Source organism: Lampris incognitus, chromosome 8 (assembly GCF_029633865.1).
Source record: "Lampris incognitus isolate fLamInc1 chromosome 8, fLamInc1.hap2, whole genome shotgun sequence".
In the NCBI taxonomy this organism is placed as follows: Eukaryota; Metazoa; Chordata; class Actinopteri; order Lampriformes; family Lampridae; genus Lampris; species Lampris incognitus.
In genome coordinates this window covers 62,031,206-62,057,485 of record NC_079218.1, presented here as the reverse complement: position 1 = coordinate 62,057,485, position 26,280 = coordinate 62,031,206, and the positions used below count along the sequence as shown (strand labels likewise).

Genomic DNA, 26,280 nt, shown 5'->3' with positions numbered 1-26,280 from the left:
GACACTCTGCACGTGCCCTGACCGAACTGCACTCAGGTGAGAGGGTACGAGTCAAACTAGACGGGCAGAAGGGGCGGAACATGCCCGCAGTCGTGGTGAATCCCTCAGGGGAGCCACGCTCCTACACGGTGCGTACGGAAGACGGGGCTGTCTTCAGACGGAACCGCAGGCACCTGCAGTCCGTGCCTGCCCCTGCAACTGTTGCAACCCAACCGGCCAGAGACAGCAATGACTTGCAGCAGGAACAACTCAGCCCACCGGTCGCCACCTCATCGGGCACTCCCACGGAGCCGGACGTGCCAGCAAGGCCCTCTGGGTTCACCATCACCTCCAGTGGCAGAGTTGTAAAACCCCCAAAGCGGTATGATGTTTAGATACTGAGTGAGCAATGGGGCAGAATAATCCCCACACTCAGTCGAAGGGCTGGGCAGTCTACCCCACCCTTCAGGTTAATTTTTGAAGTGCATGTCTTCATTGTTAGCTGGTTATGCTGTTAATTAGCAAATTGCTAATATGGTATTGCTGTTGCTATGTTTTATAATCTAGCAATGTTATTGTTTCCATTGGAACATACATGTTCTTTAAAAGGAGGGAGATGTGAGGAGAACTACAGTGCCCAGCATGCTGTGTACGTAAGAGGAGGGCACGCAACTATATGTTTTAGCGCGGTTCTGTACTGGGGCACTCTGGGGATTGTCCGGGTCGGGGACAGGAAGCAGATGGCTGAATAAAGCACGTTATTAATCGTGACTCCCTTGCCTGTCGTTTATGCACATGACACTAAACATGAATGTGTGTATTGTATTTAGAAATCACGTCAGGACACAGCGCTGTCGCTCGACACAACCTCTCCGTGGCATTCTTTATTTAGACTGACACAGCATCAAAGGCAGACCCGATCAAACAACCCAGAGCCCGCAGGCATCACCAATCGATCCCAGCACAATAGAACAGCACCAAATCAAATGCAGCACTGTCGATGTGTGCATACATAACATTCCCCCCCCCCCCCCGGCAGGATTTCAAACATGAAAGGTTGACACAAAGTCCTCTAAGTGGCCAGGGCGTAAACGTGTGCGAACAGGTCGCGGGGCGGCCTGAGGCTGGTCAGGCCGAGGTGGGGAGGGAGATGGCAGGGGAAGCTGAGGCCCAGAAATGTCTGGGGCCCGTGTAGGAGCTGCATGAAGCCCCGGGGCGTCTCGCCATGCTGAGGGAATGGCTATGGTTGTGTCACCAGCTGTGTGTGGCGGAGCTGACACCTTCCGTAGACGACTGGAGTGCCACCGAGTGCCATCGCTGAGGAGGTAAGTGGCTGGGCCCAGCTGACAGGTCACTTGGAGAGGAGAGGACCAGTATGAAGCCATTTTATTGTCCCTGTGGGGCCTGCGGACCCTGACCCAGTCTGACACATTGATGTCTGGCACCCTGGTTCGTTTTGACTGGTCAAACCGTTGCTTCATCCGCGTCTGCTGACGAGTGACTGAGGCTCTGACCCCAGAGGGAGGTGCCTGAGGTGTGGAGGGGCGGAGCCTGTCAAGGGGCATGCACAGTTCCCGGCCTAGCATGACAGAGGCTGGGGAGACGCCTGTGGTCGAGTGCTGTGTGGCCCGATAGTGCAGCAGAGTCTGACGGATGGCCTGCGTGAAAGAGCACCCTTGGGCCATGTGTGCTCTGAGGCCGTTCTTCAGTGACTGGTGAAAACGTTCAACGCCGCCATTGGCCTGGGGGTGGTAGTACGCAGTGCGTATATGACGGATGCCCTTGCTGTCGAGATAAGCAGTGAACTCAGCAGAGACCAGCTGAGGGCCGTTGTCAGTGGTGATGGCCTTTGGGAGGCCCCAGCGAGAGAAAAGAGAGTCCAGGAAGTCGATGATGATCTGTGAGGTCACAGTGCCGGAAGTGGTGAGTTCAGGCCATTTTGAGTGTAGATCGTAGGCGACCACCATGAAGCGTTGGTGGTGGGGAACTCCATGGATCTCACCACAAATGTCCAACTGCAGGTGTTCCCAGGGCTGAGAGGGCCAGGCGAGAGGTTGCAGGGGTGGGGGAGCCTGGTGGCCAGTCTTGCCACTCACAAGGCAGGCAGAACAGTCCTTCACCAGAGCCTCAATATCTCTGTCTATCCCCGGCCACCACACCAGGTCTCGGCAGCGCTGTTTCAGTTTCACAATGCCCAGGTGGCCTTCATGCGCCGTATTCAAAACACGTGCACGGAGAGCAGCTGGGACCACTGTGCAAAACCCACGTGCCACGCAGGTGTCGTTCCAGCAGGAGAGCTCCTGTCTGACTCGGGCGAACGCAGCCAGCTCCTCTGGGACCTTGTGAGGCCAGCCGTTCTGGATGTAGGTGCAGAGCTGGGAGAGGACAGGGTCCTGTTCGGAGGCTGCCCTCAGCTCCTGCAGAGAGACAGTGGCCTGGAGGGGTGTGTGTAGCATTTGGACAATGTCCTTTTCCACACAGTCAGTGTCCGTCTGTGGAGCTGGGGTGGAGACAGAGCGAGAGAGCAGGTCGGCGACAACATTGTCTCTGCCTGGGGTGAACTGCAGGCTGAAGTTGTACTGGCGGAGGCGGTCAGACCAGCGGTGCAGCCTCAGGGGTTTGTGGCCTGTCCCAGATGTGGACAGCAACGCTCTCAGGGCCTGGTGATCTGTCCTGAGGGTGAAGGAGCGGCCATAGAGGTAGAGGTGCCACCTTTCACAAGCCCAGATACAGGCTAACGCCTCACGCTCACCCACGGAGTACCGCTGCTCGGTCAGGTTGAGGGCACGGGAGGCGAAGGCAATGGGCTTCTCCACACCGTTCTGGGTTTGAGACAGCACGGCCCCTATCGCTGTGGCTGATGCGTCACAGGTCACAAAGGTGGAGCTGGAGATGTCGAAGTGAGCCAACACTGGTGGTGAAGTCAGTTGAGTCTTGAGATCACGCACAGCGTCACTGCATGCCTTTGACAACACCCATGGCTCGTCCTTACGCAGCAGCTGGCGCAGGGGGGCTGTGGTCGCAGAGTACTGGGGAAGAAACCTCAGGTAGTAACTTGTCATACCCAGGAAGGAGGCGACCTGGGCGGCCGAGCTTGGCTCAGGGATGGCCTGAATGGCGTCCACGTTGGATTGTAGTGGAGTTACACCGCTCGCTGACAGCCAGAACCCAACGAAGTCGATGGCTGGTACAGAGAGGACACATTTCTCAGCACTGAGAGTTAGCTTGTGCTTGGACAGGGCTGCGAAGACCATGTTAAGGCGCTTGTCGTGGATTTCACTGGTGGGCCCGTGTACCACTATATCGTCCAGATAAATGGCCACGCCCAGTATGCCAGCCAGCACGGAGACCATGATTTTCTGGAAGCAGCTAGGGGCGGAGCTGAGACCGAAAGGCATCCTGGTGTAGCGAAACACTCCTGCATGTGTCACAAAGGCTGTGAGGTTTCGGCTGCTGGGGTGGAGGGGCACCTGTAAGTACCCCTGTCTGAGGTCGAGCTTGGAGAACACCTCAGAGCCATAGAACTGAGCAGTGAGTTCATCTGAGGTGGGCAGTGGATACTTATCAGGGACCACTGCCTTATTTACTGCACGTAGATCGACGCAGACACGCAGGCCCCCCGACTTCTTCTTAGCCACCACGAGGTTTGAGACCCAAGGTGACGCGTCCACCGGTTCAATGATGCCAGCTTCCAGCAGTTGTTGCAGCTCGGCGGAGACCCCATCACGGAGAGCCAACGGGATGCGGCGCAGTGGTTGGATGACAGATTTCACAGCAGGGTTGAGGAGAGGTTGATGGGTGAAGGCGGAGAGGCAGCCCAGCCCCATAAACAGCGATGGCCACTTCTGCTGCCAAGGTGTGGCGACAGTCAGGATTGCTGCCCCCCTTGTGTCTAAGAGGGAAAACCCCAGAGCGGAGAACAGGTCCAGGCCCATCAGGTTGGCCCCACGGCGTGCCACATGAAAAACTGCATTGGGCACCAGCTTGGTTCCATAGCGGACAGTCAGTTGGAGAGAGCCAACCAGATCGATTTTGGAGTCACCATACCCACAGAGGACAGCTGAGGGTGCGGTCAGTGGCAGTGAACCGAAAAATTGACTGTAGGTATCAACATTCAGGAGAGACACACTTGCACCGGTGTCCAACAGCAGGGGGATGCACACATCATTAATGTTGACTGTGCATGATTTGAATGACACTGGCCCAGAGCTCACCTTGTGAATGACGGCGGTTGAAGACTGGGGGGTGTGGCCCTCTGACCCAGCCGGGGAGGATCGACAGACGTTGGCAAAGTGATTGTGCTTACCGCAGCTACGGCATGTCTGGCCACGGGCAGGGCAGTTCTGAGCCCTTGAAACATGAGACCGAGACCCACAGTTACCACAGGACTGTTGAGGGCGGGGCCGAGAACGCCGTCGTTGCAGTTGCAAGACGTCCCCAGTGGAGTCGGCGCCCGCCTCGCTCTGGCTGGGTTGCGTCCCGAGGGGCAGCCGTGAGTAGAGGGAGGAGTCGTTGGCAGCTTGACTGGAGGTAGCCACTTGCTGTGTATTTAGCATAGCAGCATACTCAGCTGCTCCCTCAACCTGTAGTGCGATGGTAATTGCTCTGGACAGCAGCAGATCATCTTTTTCCAGCAGGAGAGTCTCACGCACCTTTGCGTTGTTGGTGTGTTCGATTAGCTGGTCGCGAACCATCTCGTCCTGAAGCGCGCCAAACTTGCATGAGCTAGCTAGCCCTCGCAAATTAGCTACGTACTGCCGCACAGACTCACCAGGCAGTTGGTGTCGCTGACGGAATATAAATCGCCGAAGGAGGGCACTCTGTGGAGCAGCGAAATGGGTGCTCATAAGTCCCACAGCATCGGCAAAGCTTGTGACGTTCCCCAGAGTCCCGAGCACACGATGACCCTCTGCTCCCAAGCAGTGAAGCAACAGAGCCGTCTTCCTAGCCTGGCTCACGTCGTCGAGCCCTGAGGCGATGATGTAATTTTCAAAACTATGTAGCCAGCGAGTCCATGGTACCGGAGGCTCGCCAGGTAATGCCAGGAAGGGGGCAGGTGGTGGGAGAGAGATATCAGCCATCCTCGTCGCCAATATTGTATTTAGAAATCACGTCAGGACACAGCGCTGTCGCTCGACACAACCTCTCCGTGGCATTCTTTATTTAGACTGACACAGCATCAAAGGCAGACCCGATCAAACAACCCAGAGCCCGCAGGCATCACCAATCGATCCCAGCACAATAGAACAGCACCAAATCAAATGCAGCACTGTCGATGTGTGCATACATAACAGTGTGGTCTTCTTTGTGATTGGTCCGTTCATCTGACTCAATTTCCGCCTCACTGATATCCGGACTCCAGGTAATCTTCTTCTACATCTGCTGTGACCTCCTTGTTGCAGCTGCCATCGTAAAATCCTGTTCCTATTTCTGAAACCACAAATCACAGCACATCTTGTCTCTACTCCCCCTTGGCCACAACGCCCTTATTGTTCCCTTTCCTATTCAGAGCCGTTAACCTTATCTAAGGTCAGCGACCCTCCCTCATTTACCTTCCATGGGGATAGACCCACTCTCCTTCTTGGGACATCTTATGCTTTTATTGCCCCCCACTTCTCTTCCTATAATTCACTCTGCATTCCTCTGTCTGCTGACATACTCAATACTTTTCCACTTCCACTATAGCCCCTCATGTCCTTGTAACAAGCCTTGTTCCTTATGCATATGAGTTCCCAATGATTCATATATCCTTATATCCCTTATTCCAATCAATACGTTGTAATCATCATTATTAAACACCACACCATTACATTTATCTACAGTAGCAAATATCGCATTGTCTGTTGTGAAGCAGGGAAGTTGTTGGATTTTTGTTTCAAGCCAGTCGTGTAAATATTCCCAGAAGGTTACAGAATACGTACAATAGAAAAATAAATCGCAGTCAGTTTCACAGTCACAGGAAATGCACTTGTATCATCGATGTTAAATCTCTTCATTAAAGATTCGTTGGAGTGAAGTAGTTTTTACTTCTATCCGGTGCGGGGCGCACAAGAGGCCTGTCCTCGGTAGATTAAGTAGAATCTGTGGCGGTATGCGCCTTAAAGTTGTTTGCGATCCGCCAGTAAACAGAGAGAAGAAGAAGAACAAGAAGAAGAAGAAGATTAACCAGAACCACTTCCGGTTGAAAAGTTAAACTTTGACCCTGACGGCGGAAGTTCTTTCCTTTCCTGTTTCTGCGTCTTGAGAGAGACACATCGGTACGTTATCCCTCCTGAAGTAATCTGTTTTATCATGTGTTTCTGCTTTGCCATCCGTCTTTTCACACCACTTCAGCTTATGTGAGGTTATCTTAACTGTCGTGTGAACGCAGTATGTGTGGCCGGCGTGGTCCGAAACGGTATTTTATGTCGTCGCGCTGTAATGGATGCTGGGCTCAAAATGTCGCCCGCTGCAGCGCCATAGACCAGCGGTTTCATCTGTTTAAAACACGGCCAGGGGTTTCATCTGTTTAAAACACGGCCAGGGGTTTCACCCGTTTAAAATGTTCCTATCAAGTCCGTGTTGTATGGAGGCCAGTTGTTTAACGGACACCTTGACGTTAAACGTTATCCCGTAGTTTATAACTATAGCGTTATAAACTACGGGAACGTGTCGTCCCTGTTGACGAGAGTTGCTAATAAGCAGCTAGGCTAATAAGCAGCTAAGCTAAGCCGTGTTTAAATCGTCGTGCATCACGTTAAATGTCTGCGTTGTTGGCAGTACGAGTTACACTACATGTCGAAGTGTGTTTGGGTGGGACTACAACGTGTTAGCCCGATGGACGGGCTAATGTAGGACATATCCGCGACAGGCTAGCCTCCTATTTCGTGTGTTGTGTGTTGGTGGTCCCGGTCACCATGCCATGAGTGTCAGCCCTGCATGTGGCGGCGGCAGAAGACATGTGGGTCTGCAGTCCCTGTCCTTACCTCACGCTACACCGTAAGCTGCAGATGCGCTGCTGCTGTAAATCACAGGGTGTCCAGCTGTGAGATGATCTGCCCTATGCTCATCTTTACTATCTGGTATTTCAAATTACTGGGCTGCTTGTGACTTAGTCTTAAGAGTCCCAGTCAGACTATTGGTATCATTGGAAAGTCTTTTTCAAGCGTTAAATGTGTAACCGCACACGTCCATTTAACCTAACCGAGCTATAATATTAGCGGCATTAACATGTATTTACTAATATTACAATAATTTGGCTGCTCCACTAGACAAACCGTATTGTAATTTGAAACGGCTGACACTAACTTGCTGCTGGTAAGTATTGATGGATGACGCATGCCAAATGCTGTCGAGTTCAAAGGCATGACTTAAAATTTTCGATTTGAATCCAGTCAATTTGAAAGAAATGTCTTCTTTGTGTTGATGTCCTTGGTGTGGTGCTTTTTGGTAGATTGTCCACTTGCAAGTCCAAACATCTACTGAGCTACTTGCTAGTATTACAAACTGCCAAAATGTAACAGGAGTTAATGGCTGAGGTGCTGGTCTGAATGAATGCATTAGCCACAGGAAGTCAGTCATCAGTATGCATCCTAGCATAATAACCCCGCACTTCAGCAGCTGATATCGCTGATTAATCCTCCCGTTTCTGGTTGCAGGTTTACTTATCAGCTGGCTCAGCTACCACCGATCTGTAGGTCTTTAATTTCACGACATTCAGTTGGTATTTATGCTTGAGTACGTAGCAGACTTTTTAAAAACTTGAGTGGCAGATATCCGCTGAAATAAAATCCTACATGCTGATGTTGGTGACTATCACAATCAAAGGACCTCCTGTGGTTAAGGCAACCTGCTGGGTAGAAGTAGCTAGTTTTGCCCCTATTGGACATTAGTTGGAATGAGAGATTCACTTCATTTGTCTTGAGATGTTTTCACTGGAATTTGATGCAGACACGTGACTTAAGCTATTTGTTTAACTTCTCCTTTTGTTCCTTCAGACCATGGCTCCCCGCAAAGGCAAGGAGAAGAAGGAGGAGCAGGTGATCAGTCTTGGCCCTCAGGTGGCCGAAGGAGAAAATGTCTTTGGTGTCTGTCACATCTTCGCCTCCTTCAACGATACCTTCGTCCATGTCACTGACCTGTCTGGGAAGTAAGATGATCACATAATACCCGTTTGTTTTTTGGGTTTTGGGGTTTTTGTTTTTTTTTGCAAACTGAGTCATTTAGTTAAGCCTTACTGGTCTGTACCACTTACCCATGTGTAAACCAAGTTGTTATAGTCATTTAGACAAAAGCTTGTGTCCTCAGAGGTGCATGCTGTTCAACGTTTCCCTCAGAAATGTTCTGTAAGAGGGGGACAGTGATGAGCTTGACATGTATGTCAGGGTGATGAATTTTTTAACCACCTGACTATAATTATGTTTTGTTTTCATACCTTGGCTGTCGTTAAACTCTCATAGTCTTCTGTTACACCATGTTTCCAAGCAGTCAGCTTTACTATGGTAATTATGGCCCTTGGTTTGCAAAAACCACAAATCTGCAACACTAGGCCTATGTTTTCCGGTCATTGGACGTAGTTGTCTGAAGTGGAAAATGTCCTGTTAGAAAACAACTATTTATGGGTCCACATTTGCAGTAATAGCTGTGATGTATTGAATATAAGAGCTACAAATTAAGATGGCAGTCAGTATGGTCTGCCTCCTTGGGAAACTCCTGGTAGTGGGGAATTAAACGTTCTTCAAAATGGAGCAATGGGAGGGCGTCAAACCACCTGATATACTTTCTCTGCCTCTGTGCATCATAATTATTAAGTCCCCCCCACACACACACAATTTTTCACAATTTGCCATTGGTTGGCGATATGGCAAAAATACATCACCATTTATTTGTTTTTCCAGGCAGGCTCACGATCTGATCGCTTTTTTCATGTTGGGTTTTCAGACTAGTTTGCAAGATACTGAACTGTACAACCAAACCAATTACCCTCTAACAAAAATATATCCCTACAAGGTAGCAAAACCTAAAAGAATAAAATTGACCATTTAGGCCAAAGTACCCTTTCGAACAGATTTTAACCAAGTGTACTGTGCAGTTCTGGGAAGTGAACATTCAGCAAGAGTTTTGACTTGTTTACACTTGTGTTCAAGTACAATCACACTTCAGAAGTGTCCCACAATGAGCATTGCTTTCAAAAGGTAAACAACAACAATACTCAAGCGTAAGTTGTACTTGTGCTGCATAACAGAAGTATCTAACAGTGGTGGGAATGGTAACAGTCAGGTAGCTTATTGGACACAAATCCTCAGCAAAATCACTGGATTACGATGAAATGTGTTTGTATTTAACCCATCCTATGGTATAGGAGCTGTGGTACAGCGCCCGGGACCAACACCGGTTCTTTTCCCTATTGCCTTGCTCAGGGGCACAGGCAGGAGTATTAACCCTAACATGCATGTGTTTTGATGGTGGGAGGACACCCACGCAGACACGGGGAGTACATGCAAACTCCACACAGAAATGATCTGGGATGGCCTGGGGTTCGAACCCAGGACCTTGTTGCTGCAAGGCAACAGTGTAACCACTGGGCCACCGTAACATTGTAATGACCAGGAAAAGTAGAATAAAAATAAATAGAACAAGACCTCAGTGAGGAGAAGCCAGTTTCAAACAATATAAATAACTTGTTTAAATAAAGATGTAAAGTCTTGTAATCTATTTAGGTCCTGTAGCACATAGGTGTCCTATTGGACTTGAACCTAGGTTTTTGTTTGGTTTTTTTTTGTTTTTTTGCCACTTGCTTGCATTGTCGCCTCCTGACTAGATCCTTGCTTGTGTTGTGTTAACTCTCAGATGTACGTCGCTTTAGATAAAAGGGTCTGCTGCATGAAACTGTTAACACTGTTCTGCAGTGTGTTAACATTCAACAATAACTGTACCATGGTCTAGACTTCAAGTACAATCAGACTTGAACATCACTCCTGAAGTGGCCATTGGTCTCAGAAGGTCAAATAACGTTAGAAACAGCTTATTGTCTTAAGTAAATAAGTGTGCCAAGATCAGTGTAATGCTTGAGTAGCCTGTCCAGGGAAACACGGGAGCGACAGTTTATTTTACTGTATGCTAGAATTACATGTTTTCAAAAGAATATTTTGTCCCTTAATGAGACTGTCTCTTAATAAATCCATACAGGAGGGGTGTGGTACTGTCGACAGAGCAAATGTCCTACAGTCTGGTATTTTGCTGTTGACAGGATTGTGGTGGAAGGCTTATAACACAGTGACTACAACATGTAATCTTTCATGTTCCTGTGTAAGATTAGTTCTCTAGTTACATTAGTCAACATTCAACAGTTGAACGTTTCAACAAGGTGAAAGGTGACTCCTCACAGGACAAGAATACTCAGTTCCGGTTTGGTTGTGTACATGGTCACATGACTGATGTTTGTCTGACTCGGCGCTGTGGTGTTTTCAGAGAGACGATCTGCCGTGTGACAGGAGGTATGAAAGTGAAGGCGGACAGAGATGAATCCTCTCCATATGCAGCCATGTTGGCAGCTCAAGACGTGGCCCAGCGCTGTAAGGAGCTGGGGATTACTGCCCTTCACATCAAACTCAGAGCTACTGGAGGAAACAGGTATGTGGCTGAGTGTGTTGATGTAAAGAAGCCTTTCTTGCTTGGTTGCTCACTGCATATTTTTATTATTTTTATTATTCTCTCTCCAGAACCAAGACTCCAGGTCCTGGTGCCCAGTCAGCCCTCAGGGCTCTGGCTCGCTCTGGAATGAAGATCGGACGCATTGGTATGAGCAGACTAACAGACCAGCCCAGTTGATTGTGTTCACATGCATGTAAAATGCTGCGTACTATTATGGGTACAAAATCAGAATCATGTTTAATGGCCATGTAGGTTTGCACATACATGGAATGTGACTCTGGTTTCATGGCTTTCTCAGTGTACCTAATGTAGAATAACAACACTACAACCCAACAATCTTCACATATATACACAAGGACTGACTTATACAGGAGGAGTAAGAGGTGATAAAGTGCAATGGTGCAGAGAATAGTATCAGAGATGCTGAAATACATATTAGCAGGTTGCTTACATACATGCCTGAGGTAGATGTACATGACAAGAGTGTACCAGTATATGTACAGTACAGTATATACAACATGGTTGATTTATTGACAGTGTTAAGCGTTCATTTGAATGACAGCCCGTGGAAAGAAACTTTTTATTTAGATTTTCAAAATCTGGTTTTGGGGTGCAGTGCTCTACCAGAGGGGAGGAGTTGGAACAGGTTGTGACCAGGGTCTGATGGGTCTGCAGTCATGTGGCCTGTCCGTTTCCTGAGTCTGGAGGTGTATAAGTCTGCCAATCCAAATCAGACAGTGATGGATGTGCAGAGGACAGACTGGATTACTGCCGTGTAGAACTGAATCAACAGTTCCTGAGGCAGGTTGACTTTCTTGAGCTGGCGGAGAAAAAACATCCTCTGCTGGGCCCTTCTGATGATTGTGTCTATGTTGAACGTCCGCCTTAGGTCCTGGGAGATTGTGGAACCCAGAAATCAGTAGGTTTTCACTGCCGACACTGCTGTTAAATATGGTGAGGGGGGCAGAGTTGGGGACTCCTGAAGTCCACTGTCATCTCCACGGTTTTGAGCGTGTTCAGCTCCAGGTTGTTATGGCCATACCAGAGGGCCAGCTGATCAACCTCCTGTCTATATGCAGACTCGTCACCATCCCTGATAAGGCCAACGATGGTTGTTATTCACAGATACTGGGATTTAACAGACAGGTCACCTGAGGAGCAGTCATTTGTGTAGAGGGGAGAGCACACGTCCCTGGGCTGTGGATTTGGACAACACATTGAAATGTGGTAAAAAATGTAACTGCTAGGGTTTTCTCCCTTAAGAGTGGACAGAAAACTGAACTTTGCCTTTCTGTAATGAAAGATAGTAATGTGGAGCACATTCATAACATGGATAACATGTTATGAATACATAACATGGAGCCACCACCACCCTGTGGACCCACTACCCACGGGGATGAGCATTGGGGTAGTGTGCATTGCAGGCTGGGCGGCAGGCAACGGCGGGGACCAGGGCATGCCAATTTACGGCATTGCAGACTGGTCCTCAGGACATGGAATGTCACCTCTCTGGCAGGGGAGGAGCGTGAGCTGGTACGGGGGGTGGTGCAGTACCAACTAGATATAGTTGGGCTCACCTCCACACAAAGCATGGGCTCTAGTACCAAATTCCTGGAGAGGGGCTGGACTCTTTACTTTTCTGGAGTAATGGTTGGCTTTTTTAATATTTAATTTTAAAGCTTTTAAGAGTACCAATACCCAATAATGTCAGTCGTGCTTTGCCCCTTGCTCAACTATGAAGAATGTTTGGAAATGGCACGTTTTGCGTGTTCAGCATGGCTGTGGATAAAAGCACTTGGACATGTAAGTATTCAAGACTGTATATGGCAGTTCATCCAGCAAGGGAACAACGTTGGCAAATGCAGGAAATGCAGATATTTGCTCAGAAATTGTCACATTTCATCAAGGAACCAAATGTTTCCTTGATCTAAATTCATATATTTAAGTTTCTTTATCATTATGTGTTTAGGTGTTGGGAGGAAACAGGTTGGGCAGAGTTGTTCAGTTAGTTGAATGATACAGTGAGGTGAAGATTTTTTTTTTTCTAAGATGAAAAAGCTGGGTGTCCAGGTGGTGTAGTGGTCTATTCCGTTGCCTGCCAACATGGGGATCGCTGGTTTGAGTCCCCGTATTACCTCCGACTTGGTCAGGCATCCCTACAGACACAAATGTCTGCGGGTGGCAAGCCAGATGTGGGTATATGTCCTGGTCGCTGCACTAGCGCCTCCTCTGGTCGGTAGGGGCGCATTTTCAGGGGGGAGGGGGAATGGCGTGATGGGAGGATCACTGGCCCCCTGGTGAATTACCCCCTGGTGAAGCTCCTTACTGTCAGGTGAAAAGAATCGGTTGGTGACTCCACATGTATCGGAGGAGGCGTGTGGTAGTCTGCAGCCCTCCCCGGATCGGCAGAGGAGGTGGAGCAGAGACTGAGATGGCTCGGAAGAGTGGGGTAATTGGCTGGATACAGTTTGGGGGGGGGGGGGATTCCAGAAAGAAAAAAAAATAGATGGACCTTAAAGGATAGGTCCCCCTAACCTGATCACATCAAGTTGAATCGTCTCATGGTAATTTGACTGACAGTAAGTCTGATGGTAATTTGACTGACAGTCTGATGGTAATTTGACTGACAGTAAGTCTGATAGTAATTCGACAGCACAATATGGAAAATTAATCCTCATGAACACCTCAATCAGAACTTAGGAGAAGGAAAAACAAGCTGGTTGAAAGAGGCGGTGTACATCTTTTGTAGATCCGTTAACTAGCAATATCAACAGTTTAGGCTACTTCATTGTCGTGATTGTGTGCTTTGTTTGCATGTGATCATTTTCAACAAACGTGGTGGGTTATGATAAGAGCCGGTCTGGGAGGGACAAATTGTATGCTCTGAACATAGAAATGGGCTCTGGTAGTAAGCTGAACTGTGTTGAGGTCGTCCAGTGTTCATTAGATGGAGGAGGTACAGGTGCACTTGCTTGCAAAACGAGTTCGAATATAACTTGATGGATTTGAGGTTTTTGGTTTTCAATCATCTTAATATTGGTCTGTCTGTCTGTATTCACAAAACATGTGGTAACTTGATTGCCATGCGCAGAAGTTGTTGGGACAACATGTAGTACATCGAAATGGATTGTTTGAACAGATCGCCTGGTTTTGTGTACATATAAACGGTTCATCTGAAATCCTGAGTCAGAATTCTTTAGGATAGATGAACTCTGGATGTAAACACAGCTACTATGTGGTGTCAGTACAGGAACAGGGGTGGAACATCTTATTCAGAAGGGCCGGTATGAGCGCAAGAGCCTTTTTTTTTTTTTTTTTAGTCCAGTAGTTACACATCTAAGTCTACTAGTCATAAACAGTAAGGACCTGGACCAGAACTTCACTGATAAGTATTGACAAACATGCCACCTCACTTGAGTTTTCTCTGTGAATGTCAACAATGGGGCACCATCCTTTTCACAAAGGGAAAGCTCACAATACAGTCAAATGTAACAAAAAATTGTTGCAAGGGTGTCATGGCGGTCTATTCCGTTGCCTTCCAACATGGGGTCACCGGTTCGAATCCCAGTGTTACCTCCGGCTTAATAGGGTGGCCCTACAGACACAATTGGCCGTGTCTGCAGGTGGGAAGCCGGATGTGGGTATATGTCCTGGTTGCTGCACTAGTGCCTCCTCTGGTCGGTCGGGGCACCTGTTCAGGGGGAGGGGGAACTGGGGGGAATAGCGTGATCCTCCCACATGCTGCATCCCCCTGGTGAAACTCCTCACTGTCAAGTGAACAGAAGCGACTGGTGACTCCACATGTATCGGAGGAGACGTGGTGGTCTGCAGCCCTCCCCGGATCGGCAGAGGGGGTGGAGCAGCGACCGGGATGGCTCGGAACAGGGTGATTGGCCAGATAAAATTGGGGCGTCCAAAATTTCAAAAAATGTGTTGCAAACTGTCAAGTTTGAATGACCGTTGTGTTGCATGTCACATATGTTGTTGATAAATCGGGGCTGGTCACTGGAAGTACGCTATAGAACTGCTGGACTACACAACTTCATGCTCAAGTCCAAGTTTACACATGGATCAGATGTTTTCAAATCAGATTTCTATTCCAAACCACCTGAATAACTAAAGTAAATGGCGATAAGTGCAATTGTACTGAGCTTGTTTTTCCACAAAGGATACAAATAAGGGTTTTCGAAGGCTTAAACAGTCCCCCATTGGACTCTTTAAACCCAGTGAGAAGACTAAAGCTGGGTGTTTCTCCGTAGTTAAGCTATCAGTGAAGTTGTGTCCACGAGTGATGTGAGACATGTTGAATGAAGTCTGGGTTCATTGGACCAGATAAGAGCCAGTGTTTTCTCTGCTGTGGGCATGTGAACATGACTACTAACCTACTGTTGGCACTACAAATGGTCTTTAGTACTGCCAGCTAGCTAGAGCCTACATGGTTTATTACTCCCACACTTAAAAAGTACAAGTACAAGCCGGTATTATGGAAGGTTTTGTCCTCATGTCAGATCTGAATCTGTTGGGAGTGAATCAGAGCCTTGCTTACCCACTGAGCTGGAGAAGGATTTGAACAGAGACTGATGATGCTGGTAGGAACCAGATGTTCTAAATGTTCATCACACTCCTGTTTTCTGTCACAGAGGATGTCACCCCCATTCCCTCCGATTCCACCCGCAGAAAGGGAGGTCGCCGTGGACGCCGTCTGTAAAATGTTGGATTTTTTTTCAATTAAAGTTAAACTCCAACCTGTCGTCTTGTCTTCATTTTCCATTTCCAGATGGGGAAACATCACACATCACACTTCCTATTTCCAATCCCCCCCCCCCCCGTCCGTATCTAATGAAACCTGCTTCTGGTTTTTAGAAGATGGCGAGTTGAATTTTAATCAGACTTGTGTTATGCGGTCTTATGAACAGTGGATTGTTAGAACCACAAAAATTACCACTCTTATTTTAAATCTCAGTTGAGGGAAGTCCAGGGTCCATCTGTAATTAAGACTGCATATTCATGAGATGCATGACACGTGGCGCTTGATGCTCTACAAGGAATCATGTAGAAGAAATGAGGTGAAGCAGCAGAATGAAGGTAAAACAGATCCACAGCAAGTGGTTTCTTCCAGTCCTTGGTCTGACGTGAATGCAGTCCGACAGACAGCTGCGTGTATGTAGAAGATGTGACCAGGCAGTCTGGGCTGCTGCAGTGAGAGTCTGATGCAAACAGGAAATAATTCCTCTAAACAGTCAAGTCATTTATAAGGTTACTCCACATGACCAACACGGACGTCGTGACCGATTTGGATTTTTAGTTTAATAACTTGGGGGATAATGACAAGTTTTAGATCAATCGCACAAAAAAAAGTTATAAGATCTACCTGAAACGACCATGGGTCGTTAAAATTAGCCATTTTTTAAATTCGATTATACAGTTGGGTCCATAAGTATTTGGACAGTGACCCAATATTTGTAATTTTACCCCTCTACACCACCACAGTGGATTTGAAATTACGTAACCAATATGTGATTGAAGTGTGGACTTTCAGCTTTAATTTAAGGGGTCGGACAAAAATATTGCATTAACCGTTCAGGAATTACAGTCAGTTTTAGATATGGTCACCCCATTTTCAGAGAACCAAAAGTAATTGGACACGTGACTAAGACGTGGTGTCATGGGCAAGTAAGATCTTTTCCATCGTTAGTCCATGACACATTAAGCAGATAAAAGCTCTGCAGTTCATTCCAAGTATTTACATTTGCATTTGGGAGCTGTTTGTCGGAACTCAACATGAAGTCCATAGAGGTGTCGATACAAGTGACGGAGGCCATCATTAGGCTGAACAAGCAAAGGAAATCTATCAGATGGATAGGAAACACTTCACGAGTGGCCAAATCAACAGTTCGGTACATTCTTAAAAAGAAAGAATGCACTGGCAAGCTCAGCAACACCAAAAGGCTTGAAGACCACGGAACACATCTACAGTGGATGATCCCAGAATTCTTTCCCTAGTGAAGACAAACACATTCACAACATCTAGTGAAGTCACAAACACTCGAGAGGTAGGGGTATACACATTCACAACATCTAGTGAAGTCAGAAACACTCTTGAGAGGTAGGGCTTTACACAACATCTAGTGAAGTCAGAAACTCGAGAGGTAGGGGTATACACATTCACAACATCTAGTGAAGTCAGAAACACTCTTGAGAGGTAGGGGTATACACAACATCTAGTTAAGTCAGAAACTGGAGTGGAAGGGGTATACACATTCACAACATCTAGTGAAGTCAGAAACACTCGACAGGGAGGGGTATACACAACATCTAGTGAAGTCAGAAACACTTCTTGAGAGGTAGGGGTATACACATTCACAACATCTAGTGAAGTCAGAAACACTTGAGAGGTAGGGGTTTACACATTCACAACATCTGGTGAAGTCAGAAACACTTGAGAGGTAGGGGTATACACATTCACAACATCTAGTGAAGTCAGAAACACTTGAGAGTTAGGGGTTTACACATTCACAACATCTAGTGAAGTCAGAAACACTTGAGAGGTAGGGGTTTACACATTCACAACATCTAGTGAAGTCAGAAACACTCTTTAAGAGGTAGGGGTATCATCGTCTACAATCAAGAGACGCCTGCATGAAAATAAATACAGAGGGTTTACAACAAGGTGAAAACCACTGATGTCACTTAAGAACAGGAAGGCCAGGTTAGATTGTTTAAAAACATCTAAAAACCTCCCCAGTTCTGGAACAAGGTTCTTTGGACAGATGAAGCAATGGTTAACTTGTACCAGAAGGATGGGAAGAGGAAAAGTGTGGAGAACAAAATGAACACCTCATGATTCTCAGCATACCGTATCATCTGTCAGACATGGTGGAGGTAGTGTTATGAAATGGGCATGCATGGTTGCCAGTGGAACTTGGTCAGTGGTGTTTATTGATGATGTGACTACTGACAGTAGCAGGATGGATTGTGATGTTTATAAGGATATGCCATTTGCTCAGATTTAGCCAAATGTCACAAAACTGAGGATGGCGCTTCACACTGCAGATGGATAATGACACAAAAGCTGAGAAAGCAACCCAAGAGTCTCTCAAGGCAGAAAAGTGGAATAGTCATTAGTGACGAAGTCAGTCGCCTGACCTCAACCCAATTGAGCATGCTTTTCACTTGATGAAGATCAAACTAACGGCCAAAAGACCCACAAACAACCAGCAACTGAAGGCAGCTGCCGTTAAGTCTTGGCAGAGCGTTTCAAAGGAAGGAAACTCAGAATTTGAAGATGCCGATGGGTTCCAGATTTCAGACAGTCACTGACTGCAAAGGATTTTCCTCCAAACATTAGATATAACTGTTATAATCATAGTTATGTTTGTTTGTCCAATTACTTTTGAGCCTCTGAAAATGGGGTGACCCTGTATATCCATGGCTGTAATTACTGAATAGTTAATGCCATATTTTTATCCAACCCCTCAAATTAAAGCTGAAAGTCTACTCTTCCATCCTATCTCAAATACTTCATGTCATGACTGGAGGTCCTCCTTGGGGGCCGTCCTGAGCCCAAGCATGACCCAAGGCAGTTTGTCGACCCAGCGGTCGTCCTTGAGGGTAGCCCGCAATGCGGCCTTCATCGAGCAATGGAACCTCTCGACCAATCCATTCGCTTGAGGGTGATACGCTGTGGTGCGATGGAGACTCACCCCTAAACCCGCGGCGATCTCCTCCCAGAGCGCTGACGTGAATTGCGGCCCTCTGTCCAAGGAGAGGTCAGATGGGGTGCCAAAGCGGGCAACCCAGGTTCCGATGAACGCTCGGGCAACCTCAGGCGCTGCCGTGGACGAAAGTGGGACGGCCTCTGGCCATCGCGTGGTCCTGTCGACCATGGTGAGCAGGTATGTGAAACCACGGGAGGGGGCTAGGGGGCCTTCCAAGTCCACATTCACGTGGTCGAACCTCCTCTCAGGTACCGTGAAAGGTATCAGGGGCGCTTTGACGGAGCGTTGGCACTCCACACAAGGTGTCAGCCCAGTCCCTCACATCCTTTTTGAGTCCATGCCAGACAAACTTTGCCGCCACCAGCCTCTGTGAAGGCTTTCTGCCAGGGTGAGACAGCCCATGGACTGCGTCAAAAACCCGCCGCCTCCAAGCAGTTGGAACGACGGAGCGGGGCTGCTGACCCGTAGAGACGTCGCACAGGAGCGTGGTGCCGGCGTCGTCGAAAGCCACATCCTCCAACTGCAGCCCTGTGACGGCGGTCCTGCATGCCTGCACTCCTGGATCGGCGGCCTGGTCAGCCGCCATCTGGCTGTAGTCAAGTCCCAAATGGGCGGCCCCAGCGATTCGAGAGACAGTCGGCGACTGGGTTGGACTTCCCAGCGACATGCCTCACGTTGGTGGTAAACTCTGAGATGTAGGCCAACTGTCGCTGCTGGCGGGCTGACCACGGCTCTGCCACCTTGGCCATCGCGAACACCAGCTGTTTGTGATCGACGAAAGCCGTGAACTGACGGCCCTCCAGTAGGAAACGGGAGTGCCTAACAGCGAGGAAAAGGCCAAGCAGCTCACGATCAAAGGTGCTGTATTTGCGCTCTCTCAGGTTCAACTGCCGACCGAAGAAGGCAAGCGGCTGCCACGCGCTGCTCACCCACTGCTCGTAAAGCGTAGTCCAAAGCATCTGTCGTGATGGTGATGGGCGCTCCAGACACAGGGTGTGCCAGCATCGCCGCGTCAGCCAGGGCGGCCTTCACATCCTTAAAAGCCTTGTCCCTCTCTGCAGACCAGTCCACGGCGTGTTTGGGGGCTGTGCCCTTCAGAGCCTCATATAGGGGGCGGAGAGCGGCAGCCCAGGGGATGAACCGGTGATAGAAGGACACCATGCCAATGAACTCATGGAGGGACTGGGCCGTGTGTGGGCGTGGAAAGTCCTCCACCTTCGATGGAAGGGGGGCCACCCCGACCTTGGTGACCCGGTGGCCCAGGAAGTCGATGGTGCTCAGACCAAACTGGCATTTGGCCGGGTTAACTATCAACCCGTGCAGGCTGAGCCTCTCGAAAAGGGCTCTGAGGTGGGACAAGTGCTCGGACACGGAGGCGCTAGCGACCAGGATGTCATCCAGGTACACAAAGAGGAAAGGCAGGTCCCGCAACACTGAGTCCATGAGGCGTTGGAAGGACTGCGTGGCGTTCTTGAGCCCAAACGGCATGCGCAGGAACTCGAACAGTCCGAACGGAGTTGTCACAGCCGTTTTGGGGACATCGGCGGGATGGACGGGCACCTGGTGGTATCCACGGACGAGGTCCACCTTGGAAAAGATCACTTTCCCAGCCAGGTGGGCGGAAAAATCTTGGATGTGAGGGACCGGGTAGCGGTCTGGTGTTGTTGCGTCATTGAGCCGACGGTCGTCACCACATGGACGCCACCCACCGCCAGGCTTAGGCACTATGTGGAGGGGTGAAGCCCACGGGCTGCTGGAGCGGCGGATGATGCCGAGGCGCTCCATGTTCTCAAACTCCGCCTTGGCGACAGAGAGCTTGGTCGGGTCGAGGCACCGAGCTCGGGCGTGCACCGGTGGGTCAGTGGTGACGATGTGGTGCTCAACCCCATGTTTGGTCGTAGATGACGAGAATGTGGGCTGAGTGAGGTCAGGGAACTTAGAGAGAAGATGGAGAAACACGTCCTCGTTGGAGAGCATGCTGGACAGCCTGATGGAGCCTGTATCGCTGAGTGCACACGCGTGTGAAGCGAAGGTGACGGCGTCAATCAGGCGTCGATTCCTGACGTCCACCAGCAGCCCATGAGCACAAAGAAAATCTGCAACGAGGAGGGGAAATGCCACGTCGGCGGTGATAAAATCCCGGCTGAACCGCTGTCCGTTAAAACACATGTCAATGTGCCTCGTGCCGTACGTACGGATAGAGCTGCCGTTAGCAGCTTCCATGGGAGGACCGTGAGCGCCCGACAGGGCGTCCACACCCGATGCAGGTACGACACTCCTCTGTGCCCCAGTGTCGCATAGGAAACGCCGCCCCGAGATGGAGTCTTGCAGGAAAAGTAGCCTGTTGTCCTCCACGCCGACGCCCATGGCCACTAGTGAGCGCCGGCCTTGGCGTTTCCCGACGAGCTGAAATTGCACGGGGAGTTGCACTTTTTCGCCTTGGCCCCGAACTTTGCATGGTAAAAGCACAGGCCGGGCTCCTGTCGCCGACCGGGGGTTGCCGCGGCGACCACCATGGAGTCACCAGGTGGTGGCGTGTGGGGGTGGGCAGGGGTAAGCGCGGACGCGCAGTGCTGCTGTTGGCTGGCCAGGAAGAACTTGTCAGCTTCTTCAGCTAGCTTGCAGCAATCGGTAATGCTGGTGTTAGCCAAAGCGGTCCGCACCTGAGCAGGCAGGTGTCGCAGAAACAGTTGGACAAAGAGGAAATCCGGTGTGTGCGCCGGTCCCAGCAGATTCAGCATTGTGTCCATGAGCTCGGATGGCTTGCTGTCACCCAAGCCTTGCAGAGAAAAGAGACGGTGGGCCCTCTCGGCGTCGGACAGTTCAAAACTCTTCAAGAGGTGGTCTTTGAGCCCCTTGTATTTGTCTGCCGCAGGAGGATTTGTAAGGAGACTCACCACTCTAGTTGCAGTCCAACACCCGAGCGCCGATACCACGTAGTAGTATTTAATAGCATCATCCGTTATTTTGCGGATAGCAAACCGCGCTTCCGCCTGGGCGAACCATGTCGTTGCCGATGACTCCCAGAACTCTGGCAATTTGAGAGAAACCGCGTTGATTTCGTCAACCATGTTCGTTTGAAAGATTGTCTCTGATAACTACCAAGAGACAAACGTCGGGGTCACCAGTGTAGAGGAGCTCAGTCAGGAGTCGTGACAACTTTCACTTTCGGCTACACAACGTGCACCATTTATTCCTTCCACCATTACAACAACAACAAAAACCCGCACAGCGGAAGTGTGTCACTGTAAACACGAACCGAGAAAACAGCAGCTGTAAACTAACGTTCCTACCAGCTCAATAAGGGGAATGATATATCCCTATAACTAGGGCTGGGCGATAAATCGATTTATCGATTAATTTGAATTGTAATTAAGGACGATTTAATTTTAATGAAAATCGATTTTCTCATGAACTTCCACCGCCAGCGCTCCTCTTGAGCTCCCGTAGGTCAGAGTGCTCTGCCTCGCGGCCCCCTCCTCCCGCTTCTCCACAAATGCACATGGCAGCAAGCAAGGATGAGCTAGTCCCCAAAAAAGGCACAGTGTCCTCGGTGGTGTGGAACCGGTTTGGTTTTGTGGTGTCCGACAGCGAACGAACCACGACCTACTGCAAAGCTTGCTCTAAAGCTGTTGCAACTAAAGGGAGCGGCAGCAGCACAGCGAATTTATTTCAGCAGCTAAAGCAGAGGCATATGCAGCGGACTGGGAGAAATGTTGCTCTCTGCGGGATTCACAAGACCGCAGCCCACAAACACCCGCCAAAAAACAATCCACACTAGCCGATTCCTTTTCACATTGTGTCCCTTACGACAAGAAAGGGACGCGGTGGAAAACTCTTACTGATGCAGTCGCGCTGCATATGGCTAAAGACACGGTCCCCATGTACACTGGGGAAAAGCCGGGGTTTACCCACATGTTAAAAACGTCCCACCCCAAGTATGTCCTACCAAGCCGCAAGTATTTTGCCGCAAGTATTTTGCCGCAGTTGCCTTGCCTCACCTGTACAACTGCACACGGGAAAAGATGGCTAGAGAGCTGCAGGAGGGGTCGTTTTACTCCACCACAACAGAATTGTGGTCCAGCCGAACCACGCAGCCCTACATGAGTTTGACTGGACATTTTATCAACAACAACTGGACTCTGCGAAGCATCTGTCTCCAAACAGCGTGTTTCCCTGACGATCACTAAAGAGAGCTAATTACCCAGGGCCTAGAAGATGCTCTGAGCTCCTGCAACCTTGCTGAAGACCGACTCATCTGCATGACAACAGGCAGTGGCACCGACATAACCAAAGCTCTCAAAGACAGCGAGTGGCCCAGCCTCCAGGGCTTTGGACATAGACTGCACAACGCTATAGGTAGGAGGCTAACGACGCATTCAAGTGATGTGGAAAAGATGGTCGACCTGAAAATGTATTTGATTCCCAGTGACGTAACAAGATATTACTTTATCAGTAAACATGTTATTCCAATACCAGTCAGGACATGTTATTGCGTTTACTATTTACCATTTATTACATTATTGAGTTTTATTACACGTTCAATCAGTTGCTACATTATCAGGAAGTTATTACATCATTGGGTGCTACAAGCCCCCTTAATGCATGATGTTCACATGCATAATTCATGATTAATGCATTTTAATCAATTTAATACATTTACTCTAAATGTACAGGCGCGATTCATCATAATGGTACACATGCCCTGTGTTTGTGTGTGTCTTTCGTTTGCGTCAATAACATGTTGAAATGTGTAAAAAGACTTGTTGTGACGCACTGAAGAATAAGTGTGTGAATGTAGTTCATGCCACAGTAAAAATGGTTTTGTTTGTGTTGTCTTTATTTATTTATTATATAGAGAATGGTGTGAAGGACCCACGGACTGGACGTGCCATTGGGGTTTGTAAAAAGGCTGTTGCTGCCTTTTCCTAGTATCGCTGGAAACAAAGGAGAGAGATGGGCGGAGTACAGACTGAGCTTGGTCTACCCCCTCATCAGCTAATAACCGAGTCCCCGACCAGATGGGGTTCACGACAAAACATGACACAGAGATTTGTGGAAGAGGAGAAGGCCATGGCCCGTGTCCTGGGCTCAGACAGGAAACGTCGGCATCTCGTGCCCACTTGGCAAGACACTGATGTTTTAGAGTCCATAAATAAAGCTGTCAGACCACTCCAAGACCTTACTGAGGCCCTGTCCGGGGAGGCCTATGTTAGCGTTTCCTACATTAAACCGGCGGGTGCTCCATTTGTTCAAAACCAGTCTCCTACAGCCAGAGGAGGAAGACACCGAGCTCACTGAAACTATAAAAACAAACATTCTTCGCTACCTTGATGACAAATACAGCAACCCTGTGACGGATGAACTCTTAGACATGTCTTCCCTGATGGACCCCAGGTTCCCAACAACCTAAATTGACCCAGGCAAGGTGGAACAAGTCAACAAAAGGGCCGTCACCGAGCTGATGTCTCTGCCTGAGCTGATGTCTCTGCCTGAGCTGATGTCTCTGCCTGAGCTGATGTCTCTGCCTGTGCTGATGTCTCTGCCTGAGCTGATGTCTCTGCCTGTGCTGATGTCTCTGCCTGAGCTGATGTCTCTGCCTGTGCTGATGTCTCTGCCTGAGCTGATGTCTCTGCCTGAGCTGATGTCTCTGCCTGTGCTGATGTCTCTGCCTGAGCTGATGTCTCTGCCTGAGCTGATGTCTCTGCCTGTGCTGATGTCTCTGCCTGTGCTGATGTCTCTGCCTGAGCTGATGTCTCTGCCTGTGCTGATGTCTCTGCCTGTGCTGATGTCTCTGCCTGAGCTGATGTCTCTGCCTGAGCTGATGTCTCTGCCTGTGCTGATGTCTCTGCCTGTGCTGATGTCTCTGCCTGAGCTGATGTCTCTGCCTGAGCTGATGTCTCTGCCTGAGCTGATGTCTCTGCCTGTGCTGATGTCTCTGCCTGTGCTGATGTCTCTGCCTGAGCTGATGTCTCTGCCTGAGCTGATGTCTCTGCCTGTGCTGATGTCTCTGCCTGTGCTGATGTCTCTGCCTGTGCTGATGTCTCTGCCTGAGCTGATGTCTCTGCCTGTGCTGATGTCTCTGCCTGTGCTGATGTCTCTGCCTGAGCTGATGTCTCTGCCTGTGCCTGCTGAAAAAAGTACACCACAGCAGCCTGGTCTAGCTGTGCAGGGGTGTCAAGACGCACAGCCTCCTCCGAATAAGAAAATGACTTTGGCTTCCTTCTTCAAGAAGAATGTGCCACTGCCATCTCCCCATAGAGACTGAGCTGGCAACCTACCTGTTGACCCCTGAGGCAGACCCACATACTGATCCACTTCAGTGGTGGAAGCGCCACGAACCAAACTTCCCAAGGCTCAGTAATCTGGCCAAGAAATACCTTTCTATCCCTGCGACAAGTGCCCCGTCAGAGAGGGTTTTAGCGTGGGGGGTGGCATTGTTACTTGCAGCAGGGCATGCCTCAAGCCAGAGGTAGTAGACAGGCTTGTATTCCTTGCCAAAAATTTGTAAAAAAAAAACCCAAAACAAAGCAAAAAAGCTAGAGACAGCATTGCAAGCACCTCACGTCCTGTGCATTCACTAAAATGTGATGTTGACTATGCAATGCATGCAGATGTTTGGTTTTGTACACATATTCAAGGATGCAAAATAGGGACAAAATCATTTTTGTATACAAGAGGCACCTTCGTTTAAATGTGAACTTAGCTGTATCAATCCCAATGGGGAAAATGATCTATTGTTGTAACGGCATGTAATCTGGCATGTGAAATTTATGTTTTCAAAAAGTGTTTTATCAGAAACCTTTTTTTTTTTCAAGAGGAAGCACTTTTATGTTTGGTTTTACATTGGGGTGAAGGTGCACTGTATCACTGTCGGAGAAGGGAACATTTTCTTAGGCATGTTTTCAAAACTGGGAGATTAGGTCCCTGTACGTTGGGACGTTGTTTGAAGCCAGTAGAAAGGTGCTGCTGAAATGTTACATTGTTGCTGTTGTTGACAATGGCAGGGCCTGCCATCTTGTTTACACGCTCGTTTCAAGTCCTGTGTTTTGTTGCACTTTAACCCTAAGGGGACATTTTGTTCAAATCCCGAAAGGGAAAATCAAAACAAAATAAAAGCAAAACTTGTTTTGAATAATTTCCTTGTTATTTGTTGTGTGTTTTTAAGAAGGAAAAAAAATCGATTAAAATCGTAAATCGAGTTTGGTGTGAAAAACTCGGAGATTTTATTTCCAGGCCATATCGCCCAGCCCTGTCTATAACCACTACACGTGTTAAATGTCACGCATTATTAGTGGCGACATAGGCGCCGTTTGTCCCGAAACAGCAGCACAGCAGCGATCTCAACGGGCTCTTACCATTACTTCGTACCCCTTTGTTTACAAATATTATTATGGGCAAACTGTAGGAATGTCTCTCACATGGAGAGAATATGTTGCACTGTGTGTGATGCAATAAAAACACGCAAAATCCCCCGTCTGACCTCCCTCAGGCAGGGTGAGGCTTGAACTGAACTGTTGACACTGAACTGAACTGAAAGAAAGGGACACATTTCGAGAGACTGTTTTGTACTGTGATGCAATAAAACATTCATGTAACGCTTGTGTCACTATCTCACACTGCATCAGATCTGGGCTCTTAAGGAGCGGTTGAGCAACAACATAGCAGACCAGAGACGGGCTACAAAATGAAAACGCTGTCAATTTCAGGACAAAATAGTGTAAATTCACTTGAAACATGACAACTATTCACAGCTATGTGTCACACATTCAGATATACTTAAACCCCTGGTTCGAATCCCTTTTTAATTCCAATTAGGTTGTTTTAGGTTCATGTTCCTAATTAGTTTAGTCGATTATCTATTTCATATTGTGGCGAACGTGGAAGTAACGGCAAAGGTAACTCTTCAGCCTCCTTTATTGAACTCACGCAGAGACAAGAACTTCAGAGA

The 26,280-nt window shown here is 48.7% G+C and overlaps 1 protein-coding gene across 1 annotated transcript; it reads left to right on the top strand.

The window, feature by feature from the left end:
- Positions 1–6,115: 6,115 nt before the first annotated feature.
- Positions 6,116–15,356, top strand: rps14 (ribosomal protein S14). The gene is made up of 5 exons (XM_056284525.1): positions 6,116–6,236; positions 7,956–8,107; positions 10,429–10,590; positions 10,680–10,756; positions 15,252–15,356. Exons 2-5 carry the CDS (start codon positions 7,959–7,961, stop codon positions 15,317–15,319), a joined length of 456 nt encoding a protein of 151 aa, XP_056140500.1. The 5' UTR covers positions 6,116–6,236; positions 7,956–7,958; the 3' UTR covers positions 15,320–15,356.
- Positions 15,357–26,280: the final 10,924 nt, after the last annotated feature.